Source organism: Micropterus salmoides, unplaced genomic scaffold (genome assembly GCF_014851395.1).
Source record: "Micropterus salmoides isolate LMB-PRFRI ecotype aquatic unplaced genomic scaffold, ASM1485139v1 Ms_hic_scaffold_14, whole genome shotgun sequence".
In the NCBI taxonomy this organism is placed as follows: domain Eukaryota; kingdom Metazoa; phylum Chordata; class Actinopteri; order Centrarchiformes; family Centrarchidae; genus Micropterus; species Micropterus salmoides.
In genome coordinates this window covers 1548564-1570743 of record NW_024040485.1, presented here as the reverse complement: position 1 = coordinate 1570743, position 22180 = coordinate 1548564, and the positions used below count along the sequence as shown (strand labels likewise).

At 38.7% G+C, this 22180-nt stretch overlaps 1 protein-coding gene across 1 annotated transcript; it reads right to left on the bottom strand.

Annotated features, from left to right (window-relative positions):
• Positions 1 to 2007: 2007 nt before the first annotated feature.
• On the bottom strand, positions 2008 to 20253 carry cahz (carbonic anhydrase). Its single transcript, XM_038717180.1, has 7 exons — positions 19680 to 20253; positions 18738 to 18935; positions 17353 to 17471; positions 16246 to 16338; positions 16067 to 16129; positions 15713 to 15868; positions 2008 to 4976 (listed from the first exon to the last, which is right to left on the bottom strand). Exons 1-7 carry the CDS (start codon positions 19711 to 19713, stop codon positions 4857 to 4859), a joined length of 783 nt encoding a protein of 260 aa, XP_038573108.1. The 5' UTR covers positions 19714 to 20253; the 3' UTR covers positions 2008 to 4856.
• Between the last annotated feature and the right edge of the window lie 1927 nt (positions 20254 to 22180).

Below are 22180 nucleotides of genomic sequence, written 5' to 3'. Positions count from 1 at the left end.
TGCCAGTAGGTGGCACTATGAATATTGGCTTGTAGATGTGTTAAAGGAGGTACTCTTATAAAATTTGGTACAAAAATGAGATCGATTTGCAGGAAAAAGAAAGAAAAAAATCCTTGAAATTTCAATAGGGTCCTTGGATTTTTCATGCTTGGGCCCTAATTATTAGTTATAACATGGCCAGGGAAAATGTGATGCATAAGACGTTATAAACGTCTATAAACGTATAAAAAATGAGGAGATCAGCGTTCAGAATTCCCATTATTAGTAGTTGTGACAATTTAAGTACATCACTTGTCCATTGGGACCTGTGTTTTCTGGGATAGAAATCTTTGGGTACCTTTGTCTTTGCTATTTTATGGGTGCACAATCTATGACACCATTTACACTTAGACTTCATGCAACTTGCGTGGATCGATAAGGGCATTCAAGAGGCCTATTTTCCTGACTTTTTTGTTGAAGCCTTGTTGCTGAATTAACTGCCCTTAGCCTAACTGATTGTGCTGGGAAGTAAACTCACAAATCGAATCTGACTGGACAATGGAAAAAAAAAAAAAATGAGGTTGAACACTTTTTTTCCCTCTTAGTTAAATTTACGCTGCATCTCTAAACTGCTCCGAGCAGGTTTTGTTCATGGTTAACTCAAGGTTACCCTGTGAGCTCCACACCACATCTTTACCCAGTGTTAATGATGAGAAGTTTGATATTAATACATACCACTTGATAAAATATTGTTAGATTTCCTCCTGACTTGCCCCACTGGGGCTGCATCTGAATATTTAGATTTTACGTGCATCTACCTGCATCTTAATATTTAGATTTTACGTGTCCAAAAAATACGGAGCCAGGGTGGGGTTAATAAACTGAGAAAAAAAAATCCTAGATGAAAGCGTCAAATTTACAAGAACATTTAAGAATAGGCTTAAGACTTTCCTCTTTGAATGCTTATAGTGAGGGCTGGCTTAGGTTAGTCGTGCTGCTATAGTCCTAGACTGCCAGGGGACTTCGCATGATGCACTGAGCTCGGCTCTCCTACTCCTTCTGTCCCACTGTATGCAACCTCATCCCATTAATGCATATTACTAAAGGCTCGTTCAGACTACTAACTTTCAGCGTCGGCCGTGCTGTTCACGGTACACAACTTGCCTTCTTGTGACGGGAGTCTTGAAGTCGTTGTGCCGTTTTCACACTACGTGACTGATCAGTGACAGGGAGTCACACACACTACGCGAGCAGACAAGGACTCTGTCACCTGATGCTGGTCTCCAAACCACATTTTGTCAAGAAAACACACATGAAATGTGAAACGGGAAATGATGTGAACCTATACATGAAACACCTGTTGTTTGTTATTATAAAGATACCAATTATGGGTGAAAGAATGGATTACCACATGCAGGTAGCAGGGATCATCTGAGCTACAGAGAAAGCTGGAGGTGAGTAAAAAGTGTTTTGCAGTGAAAAAGTAGCTGCCTGCTCTGCCAACTGCCTGCTCTCTCGAGCTCGCCGGAGGGGTAAATTGGAGTAAACATTGTGTAGTGTGCACTAGGCTTAACTTGACTTCTTCCCTTTCCCGTAGTCTTGTACTTTCTTGTCCCTCTCCTCTCTCCTCCTATCACTTTCTGCAGGTGTTTCTGGCTCTGGAGTTATGGAGTCAGCATCTCGTGGTTGTGAGTCACCTGCTGCCCCCATGTTCCTGCTTGACACCCTCTGCTACAATTGCCATATTGGTGTAAACATGGTCCTAGGTGTTCTCTCGTGGGGCAGGAGAAATGCTGGTGGAATATGGGGTGTACATTCTTCAGGTTTGAGTGGTTGGACTCCCCCCGTAACAATAAAGGCTGCCTCCAGATGTCTGTTTTTCATCAACTGCCATGCTGCTAGTATGGCTAAATAGCAATATCTGTGGATTACTAAAGAAAGATACCCATTTTGAGTAATACTAAAAAATTGAAAATTAAAATAATATAATTAGGAATTGTGAGCAAGAAGGAACATTTGAGACATATGTAAGTTAGCTGAGTTTTTATTGATAAAATTATTTTCCATTAAAGACACAACTGATTCACACAAAACATTTGCCCATATGTTATGTGACAGCAGTTTCAAAGGACACACTTTAAAGGGTTACTGCTTGTTTCACTATAGCCACACTGAAAGCTGATTGTTTTATGACATTTTTTAACATTGATATAAAAGCTAAAAAGTAATATTGCGCTGGTCTCTTATGAATACCTGCCATTGACCTTAGTTTAGTTAGATGGAGTAATGACTGCAGACATTGCTACCAAAGTTTAATAATTTAATGAAAGATTCTATAGCCTATAGTGATATTGAAGCGTGTGTTAATGTATAGTCATAAATTGATTCTTTACATTCTTTCCAACATTAATAGCTCCATCTTACATGAATCTTAAAGATATAATGCACTGTGGTGATAGGTAGTTCAGTTGTCCCAGTTCTTTAAAAAAAATGTAACACTTACGGTAGAACCACTTATAGAAAGAGTTGGCTAGAGCCATTACCACAGTAATGCAGATGTGCCAGTAGGGTGCTGACCAGTTTTAGAATAAAAGCTCCATTTACCTAGAATGGATAGAAGCCCAACACAGAGACAGACACAATGCACATTAATGTAGACATGGCCTCAGGCTGTGCTATCAGCCAATACCGTCCTTCCTAACATACTTTCATAGCATTATTGTACCGCAATGAGGTAATCATGAGTCTAAAAATCTACTTGCATAGAAATGCCAATTGATGGGTGGTGGCCACAGTGTACAACTGTATTGTCACCAAATATAAATGTCAAGTCCAAGCTCAGTATGGTCACTTTGTCTCAAACTGACAAAATGAGGCATCAGGAAAAACTTTCGCTTTCACAATCTGAGCAGCTGTCTATGTGTTGTGAATTACAACACAATGAAATGCATAGAAAGGAGCAGGGGAAATTCACAAATGCTTTAATTTCAAACAAGGCAAATAATTTATATTTTAGAAAGGATGATGAATTATTAAGTATTATAAGAAGTGTTATCATTATTATCACGCCCTGCAATGGACTGGCGACCTGTCCAGGGTGTACCCTGCCTTTCACCCAATGTCAGCTGGGATTGGCTCCAGCCCCCCGCAACCCTGTACACAGGATAAGCGGTTGACAACGGATGGATGGATGGATTATCATCACTTTTATTATTAGTAGTAATGGCGATACTGTAGCTTGTGTTAATGAGTTAATTAGATTTATTACTGATCAATATCTTTGCATGTAATTCAGGTGTGCTTTTAAAGTTTAATATAAATCACACATGATCCCATAATATACAGTTGCCTGTAGTTTGTGTTTTTTTACTTCAGTGCATTAATGCTAATAAGTTTCTGTTGCTTGAAATGTTAAATATAATATTTATTAAGATTTCCTATATTAACACAACTTCTACTTTTATAATTTTGATTAGATTTTGTCTATGATAAAGCCTGATAAAGCACACATGAAAAGATACTATAAATAAGAAAATAATTCATATAAAGCAAGCAGCGTTGGGCGGGCCCTTGCACATGAAGCGTGTCATGGTGTGACGTGCCCACATCGCAGATTCAGCAGCTCTGCAGCACGGCTCAGAATTTGCCACGCGGTTTGGACACTGTACGAAAGGTCTTAAATGTCACTTCAGTTTTAAATAACGTGATGATTGCAACACAGAGCTTTCTTCCTGTTGCCTATAGGTGCCGCTACGACTATAGAATAATGGCGTGTGGATGTGTGTAAAGTTTGATACAGATTTGAGCATGTACAGTGAAGTTATGACGACTACCTGTTTTAAGGCGAAGCATGGAACTTCGCCACCACACCACGGACAGGCTGTTTAAGGAAAACGCACAAGCTTGAGATAGATTTGAAAAAGAAATGGCCAACCTGCAAGAAGTGGTTCATCACAGCATAGATGTAGTCGCTTCTTGTTGCCAGTAGGTGGCACTATGAATATTGGCTTGTAGATGTGTTAAAGGAGGTACTCTTATAAAATTTGGTACAAAAATGAGATCGATTTGCAGGAAAAAGAAAGAAAAAAATCCTTGAAATTTCAATAGGGTCCTTGGATTTTTCATGCTTGGGCCCTAATTATTAGTTATAACATGGCCAGGGAAAATGTGATGCATAAGACGTTATAAACGTCTATAAACGTATAAAAAATAAGGAGATCAGCGTTCAGAATTCCCACTATTAGTAGTTGTGACAATTTAAGTACATCACTTGTCCATTGGGACCTGTGTTTTCTGGGATAGAAATCTTTGGGTACCTTTGTCTTTGCTATTTTATGGGTGCACAATCTATGACACCATTTACACTTAGACTTCATGCAACTTGCGTTGCTTGATTGTGCTGGGAAGTAAACTCACAAATCGAATCTGACTGGACAATGGAAAAAAAAAACAAATGAGGTTGAACGCTTTTTTTTCCTCTTAGTTAAAGTTTTTTCAATGCATTCAGAGTGCTCCTGCAAAATGCATGTCAAAGATGTGATATGGTCATGCACATTAGCAGCGCGTAAAATGAAAGCAACTTGAAAAAGATGCCTCTCACCGCAAAAAAACGCGACCTGTCGGATCAGAGCCTTGGCAATAAGTCTTAAATATCATCTGGATTTTATCCGGTTATGAGACGCTTTTGAAATGAAAAGTATAAATGCAGCCTATGTCTTTATGGTTTTAATTGAAGATACATGTTGTAATAAGCGTAAGCAGGTTTTTATTCTACTTTTCAAGTCGTCAATAGGGCTTTAAGCTAAAGACTGCAAACGGAGAATAATGGGAGTAAAAAGGTTTGGGAAGGATGAATACAGGGGCAAAGAAGATGAAGCTCATTTGAAGGAAGCCCGGACCTGACGACCCTTCAGAGGCTGAGGAGGCCGATAGTTGTCCACCATGCAGCATGGAGTGTCTCCTTCTCCAGTGAAGAGGAGGCTGCGGAACTTGGTCATCTAATGAAGGAGGAGAAATAAGGAGAAAGGAGGAAAAGAGAAAGAAAATTAAGTCTGATTTCCATGGACTGAGTCACATTAGCAGACTTGTAGGTGATTTTAATATCCATGTTGACAAAACTGCTAACTGTAACTTGGCTGCAGCTGGTTTTTCCTACTGGACAGTCTTGATATCTCCCAAAATGTAACTTTCCCTACTCATACCCTAGATTTAGTCTGTTCCACAGGTGTCTACCCTGTATATTAGTAATGGTCACCTCCCTATTTCTGATCACAAACCTATTCTATTTGACATCCCTGACCCCCAAATCATCACATTCAGAAATATAAGGAACATAAACTTAATCTGAACTAATCACCCATTACAATGACTGCCTGTCCTCTTCCCTCGATAATCTTGCTCCTCTCAAAACCTATTCATTGTCCTTTACCTACACTGCTCCCTGGTACACCACTGTGCTACGACACTTTAAAGCCACTGGACGGTTACACAAACCCTCCTATAAAAAAACGTTCTTGAAATCCACCCACAAGCATACAGAGACCACTAGGTGAACTATAAAAATGCCCTATCAACAGCAACAACAGCTTCCTTAGCACCTTCCTTCCTTCCAGCTTCCTTTTTCAACTCCAAAATCCTCAACATCAATCAAAACCTACTTTCAACCAATACCCCTGCAAACAACATTTACATTACATTTACTCATTTGGCAGACGCTTTTATCCAAAGTGACTTACATTTGAGGAACAACATACAAGCATCAACACAGCATCAAATACAGATCCACAACTGACAATACATACTAGTAAGAGCAGCAATAAATACTAGTATGAGCTCATAGTACATATCACATACATGGGGTTAATACCTAGGGAAGGAAGTAAGAGTTAACAAAAAGTGCAATCAAAACTAAAAAGTGCAATCAATACAAGATTGTAAGGGATAGAAGAAGAAGAGCACAGGAAGTGCATGTTAGAGGTTAGGAGTTAGAGGTGTTATCAGAGGAAGTGTTCTCGGAAGAGATGAGTTTTCAAGATTTTCTTGAAGTTAGATAGGGACGCCCCTGCTCTGATGGCGTGATGGGATCGTTTTGTGTGAAGGGCGCCGTTCGTTGGAGGAGTGTAGCGACCGAGAAGGAACGTAGTTTGTATTATGGAGTTTAGGTAGATGGGTGCAGACCCAGTACGCACTCTGTATGCAAGCATTAGTGACTTGAATTTGATTCTGGAAGCCACAGGGAGCCAGTGGAGGTCACTGAGTAATGGAGTGACATGAGTCCTTTTGGGCTGATCAAAAACCAGACGCGCTGATGCGTTCTGAACCATTTTTAAGGGTTTCACCGCACAAGCTGGAAGACCTGCTAGGAGGGCATTGCAATAGTCGATGCGAGAGATAACCATGGCCTGTACCAGAAGCTGGGTGGCGTACTGAGTGAGGTAGGGCCTGATTTTCCTTGTGTTGTATAGAGCAAAGCGGCATCACCGAGAGACAGCAGCAACATGGTCTGAAAAGGACAGCTGGTCATCAGTCATGACACCCAAGTTTCTCACCACCTTGGTTGGAGTGATGGTTGCGGAGTCAATTTGTAGTCTCATGGTGGATAGATTGCTTGGCTGGAATGACCAAGAATTCAGTCTTAGAGAGGTTTAGTTGAAGGTGGCAAGCCTTCATCCATGCAGATATGTCCGATAGACAGTCTGTGATCCGCGCCGAGATGGTGGTCGATAGTTCTCAACTTGAGTTGGGTCAAGTAAGGGCAAGGGTGTAACCCGAGCCCTTTTGAAAGTGGTCGGGAAGGTTCCTAAAGCCAGAGAAATATTTATCACGAGTGAGAAATGGCTTGGACGAGATTTGTAGGAATCGGGTCCAGTGGGCATGTAGTTGGACGGCTAAGGGTCAAGAGTTCTGATACTTTGCTCTCTGTGAGAGGAGTAAACGAGGAGAGTGAACAACCACTGACCTGGGAGGGCAGAGGAAAAGATGTAGTAAGACTGCTACAATCGTTGAGTTTGAGTGTTTCAGAGAATTGGCTAGTTATAGTCTCCACTTTGCCTGTGAAGAAGGCAGTAAAGGTATCAGCAGACAAGTTTGTGGATGGTGGAGGTGGAGGAGGATTTAAAATAATTTCCTTGAGTCAGTGGAACTGCTTATTCTGTCATTATAGTATGCAGTTTTGGCAGCACTGATGCTTGTTGAGAAGGAGGATAGGAGCAATTGGTAGTCCTTAAGGTCGGTGGGGTTTTTCGCCATTTTCTTTCAGCCGCTCTGAGATCAGTACGGAGCCCACGGATGGTATCAGTTAGCCACGGGTGGGACTGGTTTGGGCGAGCAGGCTTGGTGGATAGAGGACACAGGCTATCCAGGCACGAGCTTAGTGCAGAGCACAGAGATTGTGTGGCATCATTGACCTCAAGTGAGTAAAATGTTTTGAGGGAGGCTAGAGCAGAAGCTACCACTGAGACCAATGGTGTTGGAAGAATGGGCTTTTCCTGTAGGCATACTGTGAACTGAATGAAATAGTGGTCTGACACATGAGTTGTGACTGTTAGGCACTCTGTGGCACAGTTTCGGTACAAGAATATTCAGACAATATTAATCTCTCGTTTCGGGGCACCACCAGAGTTGTTATTAACCTAGAGTCTCCAGACCTCTAGGTAGCTTTTAATAATTATACAATTATTCACCAGTGATCAGTTAGTTAATAATCGCTCAATTATCTTAAATCAATCAGTCAGTCTCATATCTAAAGGGTCAATTCTCTTGGCAGGGACTCAGAAGTAGGCAATACACACAATTCCTTGGTTACAGTGAATTTATTAACTAACGAAGGTGATATAAAAAGGCGGTTAAGTACATCAGAGTACAACAATGGCTAAACAATGAGAATGGAGGTTCGATTGTGGGAAGCATTTGACTCATACAGCTGCTAATGAATGCAATTAGATGATAACTCGGTTAAATTTGTCTAGGGGTTTAAAGATTACATATGCTGGACTAAAGATAAATGGATTAGCAACTATTGGACGTCACTGGCCACAGGTCTGACCTTGGTGAAGTTGGCTCGACGAAAAAGCTTAGAAGGGAACTTGGTCATTCCTGAATTAGACCAGTGTAACTTAATGGACTGATAACTTTTAACAAAACAAACGAAAGAACATAAAACAAGTAAAGTTGCTGGAACTGAGGGAATCTGAAGCTGCGGCACTTCGCGTGTGTAGCTTCAAGCGAAACAAAGACTTTGTTGCGCTGGTCGAATTCTTAGGGCGTTGCCGGGAGATGGCACGTCGGGAGCATGCTGAAGCGTCCAGAGAGCAGAGCGAAGAGCGTAAGAGAAGAGAGTGACCGACGTTGTGTGTCGCTCTTTTGTTGTCTGGGGCGTGGTTCCCCAGAGGGCAGTCCTTCGTTCCCGCCGGGCAGGCCGTTTCCAGTTTCCCGAGGGACTGTCTTTCTAAACTTTTAATGTCTCTAAAAAGGAAAAGAAAATCTATTTGCGCGTATTATAATCAAATATTTTCCACAATCAAGCCTCAATGGTCAAACGGTTGTACCGTTCTAAGTTTAAGCATTTGGTAACAGGAAAACAATTGTCAAATTATTGGTCATGATAAATAATGAGTGACATTTATACATTAACGGCATTTCCGACGATGGTATGTAATACTTATTTCGTCCACTTGGGGGAGCTCAGGTTACATGAGGAAAGCTTAGATTAATCCAAAACAATCTTCTCAGGCGCTGGAAATTTAGTTATTTGGCCTTAAATTCAAGCTGGCAATTAATAGCATGTAGTATGACATTTATCATCATTTCTAAAGGAATTGTGTGAGAAAGTATTGTGAACAAGCATTGGTTACACATAAAATGAAGGAGTGTCCTTAATCTTGCTGAAAATTAAAACACTGCAAAAATAACTTTAGATTCTTTTCAGCAATAATATCAACAACAGATAGCAACAACATGGTAACATAACTACTCAAATAGAGGCAAACGTAATCAAGTAACTAAAAGATTATTATTATTCAGTTGCCACGGTTCAATGTGTGGGGGGAGCAGTTTAGGGTTTCCTGCAACCTTTTAAGGAGAGTTCTGATAGGCTGTTCAGGGAAACGCTAATCGCTGGTTAATGTCCCTTTTGTCAGTTTAACAGTCAGGCACCGAGAGGCTTATCTCGGCTGTTGCCAAGTGGCCAGTTTTACGATCAACTGCCCAGGAATAGCACTTAGGGAAAGCCACCTTTCCACTCAAAAGCACGTGGTCAGTTGAATATAGCATATCTATCAAAGGGTGTTGTGTTAACTGCCACTCTTGTTTGGGTATGATGTAGTTTTGCAGCAGCCATGTGTAAGATGCAGAACCTGGGCCTAAGATCAGCCACTTTTTATACATGGCTCAGCAGCTGCTGCCACATTTGAGAGTCAACACACAAAATATACTTCAGAGTTTTGCCTATTACGTCACAGTTAGAGAAGGGCAAGCTAATTCAGCTGATCTGACTTTTCAAATCCAAACAGACACATACATTTGCATTTTTTTTTGTTATTACCTGTAATTTTGTTATTACCTGTAATAACATAAAAGGCTATGCTAACAAGAATCTGTGATTGTGTGTACAGCACAAAAATTTTAAATATTGTTTGGACATTCCAGATCCAACTTTCCAGCTATCCGCCACCTGCCATCCAATCAGAAACAAATATTTTCAGTGGCTATAGAATAATTTCTCAAATGCAAATGGACTCAGATTCTTCTGGTAGCAAAATGTGGATTTTATAACCACTGTTGTCTGTCCGTGTCTAATGTATACTTGGTATACAAACAGTGAGAAAATTAGCAAGAGCTCTTTGAGACTGTCTCTCTGCTCCAGGATGCTTCTCACTGAAGCGGCTGTGAACTGCACTTTATCAGAGTTGCTAAAGTTAATGTTTGTGTGGATTTTGGTGAGATTTCTCAGAATTGTGCTTCAGTTTTCCACCTCCAATGAACACCAGCACACTTGTCTCATCCAGTCCCAAACTGGGTTCTGCATCATGGGGATACATAATATAAGCAGAGCAATAATGTAGGCCAATGAAGGTGAACATTAGATTCTCAGATTAAATGTAAATGCTCCGTACTTGTATAGCGCCTTTTTAGTCTTTTCGACCACTCAAAGCGCTTTTACAGTACATCTGCATTCACCAGTCACACACATTCATACACTGAGCCTAAGTGCTCAAACGGAAACTAACATTCACACACTGGCGGAACAGCCAGGGGCAAATCGGGGTTCAGTATCTTGCCCAAGGACACTTCGACACGCAACCAGGGGGAGCCAGGGATTGAACCGCCGACCTTCCGATTAACGGCCAACCCGCTCTACCTCCTGAGCCACAGCCGCCCCAAAATCATGACTTAATTCTCGTAATGTTATGACTTTTTTGTCTCAAAACATTATGACTTCTCAAAACGTCAGAGAACATGTATAACAGAGAAGCTATTAAAGTCCAGGGGTTTCTAATTTAAAATGAAATAATTTATCATTGATATGAATAGCTAAATTATGCCTGCATGTGTGCTGACTCAGCAGGGATGATAAAAAATGAGAAATGTTGATTACATATACATATGTGAATACATATCTGAAAGCAATACAGAATACATGTTAGCATTATTGCATTATATTGCATTATATTTTCATATTTTTATTTGTTTCATATCCAAGACATTTCCACCATAAATTGATGCAAAAAAATCACCAGTATCTAGTATTTAACACTCAGGGGCTGCACCCCTAAAGCCCTGTTTAATGTTGAAACGAAACCTACACCTTTGACTGAAACTAGTCCCATACTTCACATTGTAGCATTAAGAGGTCTAAGGAAGCTGTGAAATTAAACAACCTTCATTTCCCTCTGCAAAACAAACCAAATCTCTGAACAATGAGCTACTGCGGTCAAGAATACATTGTTGGTGCATTGTCTGAGTTTAAAAGATCTGGCTGTGTGTGTCTGAAACAACTAAAGTAGCAGTGTGGCATAAACAACTCCTCCGGGAGCCATTTAGCTTTTAGGTAGCTTTTGTGCTTGAATTACATTTCCTCAGCAGGCTCAATGAGCAATGCTTGCAGTTCTGCTGAGGTAGCTGCACTGTATTTTAGTGTATCTGTGTATTTATTTCTACATTGCAGAAAGGAAATATTTCTATATGAAAGCACACCCAGGTCAAAAAGAAGTGCTCTTAAAGGCATTGAAAATGTATATTAATATTAAAGATATATTCTCCTGAGCTTTAACATACTTCTCAAAAGTATATTTTATATACATATACTTAATTAAAATTTTAATCAATATGCTTAAATAAAAACATATTTTTCACAACATTTTAGTCTATTTATTAAAAATATATTTATTTAACTCTTAGTAAATACTATTTAAGTGTACTTTGTGAAAGTACATTGTTAAACAATTGCACTTTTAGTGGGTTAAAAATATATTTATGCCAAATATGCTTCACTGTGTAGGCTACTGCAAAATATTGTAATTATTTATGTAATTGCCACATGCTTCAGCCTGAATTCTAGAAGATTTTTTAAACATATTTTTTTAACATTAAAATGTATTTTTCAAATGCATATTATTTCTTTTTTTTTTTTTATTTATTTTCTTTTTTATTTATTTTTCAATCAGGTAAATAGCTAGTTGAGATCAGAGACCTCTTACATAAGGGTAACCTGGCCTAGAAGGAAGCAGCACTTATTAACTTAAGAAACAACAACATATAGAAATAAGCATACTTTAAATCATAATGTAGTTATACTTGTTTCTGTTTGTAAACAGTGAACACATGTGTACACAGGGGCGAAGTGTGCCCTCCCGCCCAGCCCACTAGCAGTGCATTCAATTTGACCAATCAGAATCAAGGTTTTCAAATCGACAACCCAATCACACGGCGTGAAAGTCCGCTTTACGAAAGTTAATGTGTTTACTGTCGTTGAGAGGGAAGCTAATTTGGTCAGAAATCATTTTGTTTCTCAGATTTCCTTTGTTTTACTTTATCGACTCGGACTTGGCAAAGGTGGACACCACAGACATAATAAGAAAAGAACACAGAAGAGAAGAATATCCGGTCAGCGTCAACGTTAGTTAGCATTTTAATAGCTTCTTAATCGAGACAGCAACTTTTGTCTGCCTTATAAACAGTGTTGGGAGTTACGCGTTACAAAAGTAACGTAATTAACGTTACAGTATTGCTTTTTGCTGTAGGGCAGTTTTTAATGTTACTAAAATTTCAATCTCAGTAACCCTGTTGCTGGAATTTTATGCATGAGATTTTAACAAGACAGGCCTGTATATGTGTGTATATGAGCCCTCAATTGTGCTTTTGCACCGTTAAAATGACCAGTGAGGTAATTATCAAGGTAATAAATGCAACTAATATATTTCTCTCTGTGTGCTAAAGAATAGGTTCACATTTTTATAGTCTACCTTAATACTCACATGTCTATGTTTACAGGAAGTTATTGTTCACTGTAATCATTATTCCTGCCCATATAGTCTGTAAAGACATCACCACAGTTGTCATTTTTGTATAAATTCATTCTAAAGTTTAGCTGAAGCTACTATGAATCATCAGCTAAGCATCTGCATTATACTATTCAAAAATGGATATCTTCTAAAGGTACACTGTTTTTTAGAGATTTCTCTTCACTGAGCCATGGAGGGGGTAATCATTACAGTGACCAATAACTCAGTTATAACATGTTAAAGTGTACACGGATATGTGAGAATTGTTTTAAGACACGCTTGAAATAATGTTTTTGTGTCCTGCAATGCCACACCACACGATTTAATATAATGTGATGTTATATAAAATACTGCTCAATACTGCTCTTTGTATGGTCATAGATCCTGTGTTCAACTTTTAAAACTTGAACCTACCCTTTGCCAACTTTAACCAACTATTGCTAAGTCCAGAGTTGGAATTTCCTGCCTTAGCTCAAGAAAATTAAATAAAGAATAATAATAAAGATTTGCTATAAGAATAAAATTACAGTGTTTATAATGATACGCAAATGAATAACTAAATAAGGTGGAAGTACTGGCCTAACTGAATATTTAAACTCATTTGCAACTGCATTTCTTTTCTTTTAGAGCATCCTGGGTTGCCTCACTCAGATGGCTTAGAGGCCACGAAAACCTCAAAGGTCCAGCTGGACCCTCACAAGCTCAATGTGCTCATAGATATGTCTGGCTCCTGCACACCATCACTGTTTTTCTCTGACTACATGTCAACGGGGTCAGACTAAATAAACAAATATTCTTGGGAAAAAATAATTTTATTTAAAATATTGTTGACTACTTTTGCACTTCACAAATTGACTGCTGTGTTAACGTGAAATTACATGTGGACAGCACAGTTGTTATTTGTTGTACCCGTTTAATAACATTTTATCATATACAGCTCATTGGCTAGTGTTTATGTAATGTTTTTGATCATGTTGTAATGGAAGAACTGAGCATTAACTGGGAGGGGTCCCTTGTGGAAAACCATTTCACCTGAACCTAAACGGTTAGTATTATTAGACATGATGTCATATTGTGTTTCAGCAACTTTAAACAAAATAAAAAATCTGACAGTGGTTGTTTTAATTAGAGGTAATATTGCTTTGATATAGTCAAAATATTTCCTTTTCCCTTCCACAGATGCTGTGTGATAAAGCTCCAAGGATAAGGATTGTGACATTTTTCAGTTTCAGTTTGGTTCCACCATTTGTACTGTATGCTTGTGACGTAGTACCTTCATTACAGTTGAGTAAGCGCTTGGACTGCCATACCAACGAGCCTGGCTCTTTTGCTTTGCTGTCAAAATTGCATGTTTGGTACCCTGTAGACCTGTGTTAATGATGGGATGTGTATGGTGTACTTTTCGGTAATACTGATCATATGTCATCATTTTACAGATTTTATTTTTATTTGAAGGTGTTTTGGTAAAGATGTGATACATGCTGCTGTACCTTTTAATGTACAGGAATTTATTTTTGTAATGTCCACAAAATTAAGGTTTATTAGTTGTCTGTATGTGTGTGTGTTGTAAAATACATTTTTACTGTTTTTATACTAAAAGGTCATTTTGCAAGGTATTTTTAATGCATTATTCTCATACTGAATGGTTTCATAAAGCATTTTCCCAAGATATTAATATTGGCTCTTGGAGTATACTAGTAATAAATTACTAATAAGCTGAAATGCTTATAAAAATGTTCAGGGAACGCATTTATGTGAAGTTTAAAATATATTTAAAATGTTCTTCAACTATAGCACAAAAGGGTATTTTAAGTTAAATTTAAAGAAGTATATTTAAAGTTACTTAAAGTAGGTCCATTTTGACACAACTAAGTATATTAAAATATACTACAATTATCTTAAAGTTGACTTTAAGTATTTCTAAAATGACACTTACCATACTTTAAGTTGTTCCAAAATAACACATTTAATATACACTTAGTATAGTACAATTAAAAAGTGATAAGTGCATCCAAAAAAAGTGTGTGTTAAGTATATTTCTTTTTCATTTCATTTGGGCATCTTATGATTGTGCATCTAGGTTTTATATAGGGAGGGAAAACAGAGCATTACAACTTTAGAGGAAAAGGCCCATTACCTACTCTGTGGGTTTTATGTCACATGAATATACAATGTGGCGGCATCAGTTATGTTAAGAGACAGAGTGAAAACTGTCCACTGTTGATACAGGCTGTCAGTGTAATCTCAGTGAAACACATGATATTCCAGACTCAGACCCACCCTGCTCTAAAGCAAGATATGGCTTCTTACACTCATGACCTTAACCATGTTTGAACAACATTTTGCCTCCTTTGACCATGCACAAACACTTCATGAGACGATTGCCAAATCAAAGCGTAAAGTGTATAAGCCAATAGGCTTATCAGTCCAATTACGAAAATACTTTAAAAATAAATAAAGTGTAGTGAGTATTTAATAGTTTTAGGCCATTCATCATCTGGTTCAGAATTAATCAGGAATGACTCATGAAGAAATTGGTCAGTATGTCGATTCACAGATAGTGTTTATATGTTAACAGTACATGTCACACCCATATCTGGATGTTATATTCATTTTCACAGATTAAAGCTTGAGATATTCTTGATTTTAACTATGCATAGTCATAGACAAGTAGCTACAATATATGTTCACATATTTCCCTGCATATTGTGTCCCTGGAGGATTACAAAATATCCCTAGAAAACACAGCAATATCTTCATTGAGAACGTTAAGAGACCAAAACTTGACACTTAAGGTTACTATATTGTCTATGTTCCAAGATCAAAGCAAGAGAGGCACAGCCGAAATACGCTCTATTAGTATTTGTATTCCTCCGACCTTATTTTGCAACCTGATACACTGCCTGTCATAGTTCATGGGACCTAATCGCATCGATTTCTGAGAACACAAACAATACTGAAAAGTAGTACTTGATACGCAAGATAGAAATCATGCACAATTAGTTTAAAGCAAGTGTATTTGTGCTCTAAGACCTTTATGTAAGAGCTACAGAAGGCATGCTTTCAGTTCAATCATGTGTTCGTGTGTCCTCATTTCCTGCACATGAGCTTTGTCTGATTTGTGTGTGTGTGTGTGTGTGTGTGTGTGTGTGTGTGTGTGTGTGTTTTCTTCACTAATTTTAATTATATGTAGGTAAAGTGAGTGAGTATGTGAAGCAAGTTAAGTAGCCTACTTGTGCAGGGCTGACACTGATTGGCTCCTTGAGGACGATCCAGGTGACACTCTCCAACAGGGGGGGTGTTGTCAGAGAGCCATCATAGGTCCAATAATGCAGAGAACCAGGTAGAAGAGTCTTTGGATCAAAGTTAGCAAAGGTGGTTTGCTTTCCCTGCAAGTGTCAGGGAAAGATTGATGGAAGGGACCAAGACAGGAAGGAAAGAAGGAAAGAAAGCAATTAGAACACATTGTTAACCATGGCAATGGAGTTGTGATTTCCCAAGCTTAAAAATTGCTGTTCATAGGCAGTATGAGCACATTTGTATTCAGCAAAGCTGTGTTTTGGAAATTCTGGGACAGCTGTTTTTACCTTCGTCTTAATAGCATCCAAGGCATCCAGAACTTTCTGAAGCCTGGGGTTGGCAGCACCAGTCTGGAGCACAACACACACAAGTTAATTGAATGAATACGTGGATCACTTTTCTACCCCTAGTGTGTAGTGCAGTAACAGACTGATGGTATGTTAATGATGAATTACTGACGACACACCTTGAGAAAGACCCCAACCACGGCAAGTCCATCAGGCTGGCTGGCTGCCTCTCCAAAGCTAGGGTACTTAGTGTTCCAGTGTACCAGGTGAAGCTAAGAAGAAGAAGAGGCAACATGTGACTTTTAAGACACAGACTACAGATAGTGTGTCACCTTAGCCAAAACTTAACATATGCAATTGTGTGTATATTTTATAAATGAGAGAGACAATTGCAGTTGTTCTCAAGCTTCTCTTGTGTTCAGCAAGTCTTTGTGCGCAATTATGAAAGATCCACAAATATGGGGTGGGGGAAAGAACAAAGGAGGAGGGGCATCTGTGATAATGAAGGGATCAAGATTTAGAAATACTGAGGTCATGAGTCCAAGCCCACCGAAACTCAAATAAAATTAAATGTTTTAAATTATATAGATTTTTAAAATGTTTTGTAAATTCTATTTCCCTGCACGGGGTGGCTGTGGCTCAGGAGGTAGAGTGGGTTGGGTTGGCCGTTAATCGGAAGGTTGGCGGTTCAATCCTTGGCTCCCCCTGGTTGCGTGTCAAAGTGTCCTTGGGCAAGATACTGAACCCCGATTTGCCCCTGGTGGCTGTTCCGCCAGTGTATGAATGTGTGTGAATGTTAGTTTCCGTTTGAGCACTTAGGCTCAGTGTGTGAATGGTGAATGCAGATGTAGTGTAAAAGCGCTTTGAGTGGTCGCAAAGACTAGAAAGGCGCTATACAAATACGGAGCATTTACATGAAGATCTAAATGCTGTTAAAAACCTCTTTACATTGCAAGGAATTATTTATTTGTTTGTTTATTGGCATATTTACATTTGAACATACTGGGTTTAAAGGTACTAGAATGAACTATTAATGTTAATTGTGGAATGAATACCCCAATGTGTGAATACCCCAATGTGCCCACTGTGGTTTTGAAAAATTCTGCATATGAAAAACTAAAAGAACCATTATAAGCAGATGTAACATATTTTTTCCTAAAAATCTTGACAAAGACAGGATAGTATCACCTATCTGTTTATTCATTAACATGAATCAAGGGTCTATTACTGTATGTGGTAGTTGTAAGCATCTTTTAATCCCCATTCAGGTACCGTAATTTCATTACCTCACTGGGGAACTTGATGCCATTGAGAGTGTGCTCGGAGCCTCTATCATCACTGGCTCCCCAGTGGAAATGAAACTGCCTCAAACGATATGTTCCAGAAATAGGACCTCCAGTCAGGACTGGTTAGAACAAAACAAAAGGGACAAAACAACAGAGATGCACTCAGGAAAAGACACATTTAAAATAAACAATTAAGTAATCTATGCTCATCAGTAACCAGCACATTATCAAACAGTTCGTAATAACATGTTGGGACTTTGCTTTATATTCCTATTACTTGTTACTACTTGTTTATATTCTACTTTACTGCTTTTATTGTTCATATTTTATTTCAAATTCTACAATTTTATCCCACTGTAGATGTGTGGCTCTAGCTCTGTTCCTTTAAAGAAGTCAGCATGGTTTCATCAGCTGTCTCAGTAAGAGGGGCAAATTCAAATGGCATATTTCCTTTTTTTAACCATAGAACACAGACACCCATGTTCTGTACAACGTTCAAGAGATCCTCTGTCAATGAAAAATTTGTTCTCCACCGCCATCTGAAAGAGGCACTGCACAAAATGTACCACATAAAGGTCAGTTGTCTGTAAAACAGAAAGCCTGGGTTACAAAGTGGAGGTTTTGAGTTTAAACATGTGGGTGCTTCCCAGTCAGGAAGGATCAAATAAAATATACTATTTTAGATGCATTATGGGAAATGTAGCATCCAGGTGTTTTGGAGCTTCACCCATATTATGGTAACTCTGGCTATCTTAGCCTCTGTTGCTTCAATTTTAACCATATTGTTTTTAATCTGTCTCTTGTGAGTCTCTCAACTGTATAAAAGTACATGACATTTTGTGAATTCATATTGATATGCTTTTAATAATTTGCACTGCTGGATGAATGCTGAATAAACAGTATCAGTGAGACAGAGTGAGGTGGTGCACATGTCCTGTTGACCCCCAGATAATGAAACAGGGTTGATCAGGGTTAACTGAGCGCTGACATCATTAGAGTCTCTTATCTGCTAGAGTGTATCCAGCAAGGGTGGAGGCACAAACAAGTTGGCCAGATAAAGTTTACTTACTAGAAATATATAGATTTTTTTGATTATTTAGGGTGTCAGTTTAAAAACAATTTAATACATACAGACAAGTGAGAGTTCTACAACTCTCTAGAGTCTGGCATTTTTAGACCTTTTTTCTAGTTTAAAAGAAAACCCTTTATATTACGTTATATTATGTAAATATTGTAAAACTTATTTTTTAGTGCAGGTACAGTTGTACAAAAACTGTAAATAATAGAGCAACTAACATTACGGTATAAGTGTATAAGATGCTCTGGAATGACAATAAAAAATGTCCTTATCTATGTCCTAACACTAAGAGCTGAGCTGTGCTTACTGGAACTATCTGTGTCATCCACAAAGTCCACCTGGAAGGAGTGTCCGTTGTTGAGAATGCCTTTGGCATTGGAGGGGTCATACTTGAGTTTCAGAGCCTTCAGAGTAGAGTCATATTTGGCCTCCTTAGGGACAATGTTGATGGGAGACTGTCTGGGCCCGTCAGCTACAGGGAAATCCTCTACCCATCTGTCAGGTCCTACAAAAAATAAACAAACAAATAAAATAAATACATGTTGATACCACAAACAGTGCTATTCTATTATGTTCTGTGGAGCATGTCCACACCAACCTATTTAAAGTACTTCCACTAGATTTATGACAATAATTCTTGTTTCTTTTCCTCACTTCTCTTTTTGATCATTGCTTTATCAGGTAGTAATGTAAAAAGTTCTGATACTTCACATGATTCAACAATTGAAAAATAATAATCCATTAATAGCAAAGTTTCCACATTCAAAAATCAAGCAATAAAACAGTGCAAACATACTCACTAAAGTAAGTAAAAGCATGTAAGTATTATCAGCAAAATGCACCAAACCTGTCTTACAAGTTAAAGAAGTAAATGTGCAGAATGGCCTCTTTTAGCATGATATTACTGCTATAATTACAGCTGCTTCTATGTATTATAAAATGGAAACTAAAATATAAGTACTCAAGTCAAGTACAAGTACCTCACAATTGTACCTCAATTAAATTATTATAACCCATTAATAGCAAAAGATCCACAATATATTTACCATTTTTCTTAGCAGTAAAATGTAAAATAATACATGTTAAATGATTGATTAATGTGTATGCAGCATATAATGTTGTAGTCAGTCCAAATGCTGTTCATCCCATGAGGAAGGTTAGACTCTACCAATAGTTCACGTTTTAAAGGTTTGTCATGTATAGAATAAAAAGAACACATTTCCCTGTTTCCCTGCTGCCAGAGCCTCACCGTTGGTTGGTCCGTATCCCCATCCATGAGACATGGCTGCTCCTTTATGCTATTCTGACAACACAAAATAATGATCAATCCAAGTCAGTTTGCAGGTCGAAAAGCGGCGATGATGATGATGATGATGATGGTGACAGACACCATCTGAAATCCCGCTGCTGGGCTTTATATAGGCTCTCTCCGTCCCCACATTGGTGGGTTTGGCTTCCCGGTCCTTCAGCGGGCCCTTCAATCAGGAGAACTGTGCAGCCGTCCAGAGATGCAATGGTAGCGTCTTTCATTCCCAGAGCTATCCACCTCCTGTCCTCTCCTCTGCTCCGCTGCACTCAACTCTTTTTCGGAATATTAAGAGGCAGACGGGCGAAGAGATGCGATGGTGATTTTTTATCCCGGAGACTCTTCTATCAGAGAAGGAATGATCCCCGATGCGCGTACATCATCCACACACATCCATCATTTCCATCCTAACACCCAGCGCTGCTCTCAGCTGTGTTACAGAATGGGTACGGGTCCAGCGAATTTTATCACAATATCTTAAAGTCGACATTTTCTTTTCACTTCTTTACAGCCTTCATCAATATTGGACACCTAGTTCCTGGCGTAAGCTACTGCCTTATGAAGGCTGCTGCTGCGGTTTGGGATCTGTTGTGCCGAGCTGTGCATGCACGCACCTTGCGGGAGCGCGCACAGCTAAAGCGAAAACAACTAGATATCAATGATTTCTATGCCAAAGTAGGTCTACGGTTTTAAAAAACTATATAAAATTGTTTGTGAGGGTTACCAGTAGTGATAAATTATTCGAAGTCTATATTTTATGAACTTTAAGAGTCATTAATATTTTATCAGACTCACAGGATATAGCATGATCAATGGTCTGAAATTTGCGAGGTTTCCTTGATTAATTTCTCAATTATTGTGTGTGTATTGTCTTTATCGATGTGTTTTACCAGTTATAAAGTGTAATAGGTTTTCTAAAATTAAGTTGCGAAATGTGAAAAATGAATGTCAGCCGTCAAATTCACCCTGTCAATCGATCAAATAAAGTATGCCGATAACACCATTACCTTGCTATCACAGTTTGATTTCATGTGTCCAGTTAAGAGGTGGGCTGGATGCATTATTTGGCGATTTTATAGGCTACCTGCCGAGATTTGCATCCATGGTTTGTTCAACCAATATGAGTATGAAATTCACAGTGTAAAAATCTTTTCTGATATATTATGATTATTTAGCTCACTTTCCTCACATTTAGCTAACTTTTCTCACATTTAAAATCTGTTTATAAAGTAAAATAAATAGTTAAATGTTAAATCTATATAAATGTTAAATCTATATGTTAAATCTAAATGTTTAGAAAACATGCAAATTGACCACAGGTTCTCGGTTCTCACCCACACCACTGACCTTGGATCAGCCATGAGATCCACATGTGAAACAAAGAGTCTGAGTTAACGTTATAAAACCACCATAACCCTCCCACCACAGAAGAAGAAGAAAAAGAAGAAGATGATGGTGATAGGAAAATGTCTAACGTTACTCCACTACTAGGAGAGATTGAGCAGGCGGTTGTGGCAGGTGAGGGTTGCCCTCCAGGGTGTAGTTCCACCGGTAACATTACCAGTCACACCATTAACGGTAAGTTTGGGTTTCATTTTAATTTCTTAATGCATGCTGGATGGAGTTCCCTTTAGCTAACGTACCTAGCCAGGTAACGTGTGAGTCAGATGCAAGCTAAGGTTTTTGTGATGCACTTTCTGTAGCTATGAGGTAACCTTCAAAGTTACCCATAAGCTGGATAGCAACAAACTTTCAAGTTTATGAAGCCTAGTCTATATTGTATTCTATGCTGTGGTTAATATGTGGCTAACGTTCCTGGATAGCTAGCTCGTTCGCTTGCTCACTAACGTTACATTAAGTTGAGGGGGCTTTGCCGCCACATCTTACATTATACGGGCTCTTGTTTCAGGCGACCACACCACAGGGGAACCCCAAACCACAGGCACCTCCAGCTCTGCCCACATACTGAGAATAGTAAGTGAAGTTGTGATGTGTGGTAAGTTAAGAGTTGTTGTGCTGCTGTTGCCTGTCTTGATCTTTCATTGTACACCAGTGTTTGGAGTAACGTGTTACAAAAGTAATGCAATCAAAGTAATATATAACTTTATGCTGTAACGTTAACGCAGTAATATCATGCATTAGTAATAATATTTTGTTATACCTGTTAACATTACAGTCTCAGTAGCACACATTACAACGCCTTTAAACCCAAAATTAAGTGGTTTTTCAGCACCATATGAATAATCTGTGAGTAAAAGAGTAAAAACCTTATTTCCTGTTGCTGGAAATATTTGAAATTGTAGGCAGGGGGCAAACTACAGGGAGCCAGGGGGAGCTCGGCTCTTCTTAATAGGTCAGTAGCTCCCTTGAAAACATGATGTGACATTTGGAGGGTCTCTAAAGTATTGACAGTCTGCTATTTTGATATGCATTTAAATTTTTCT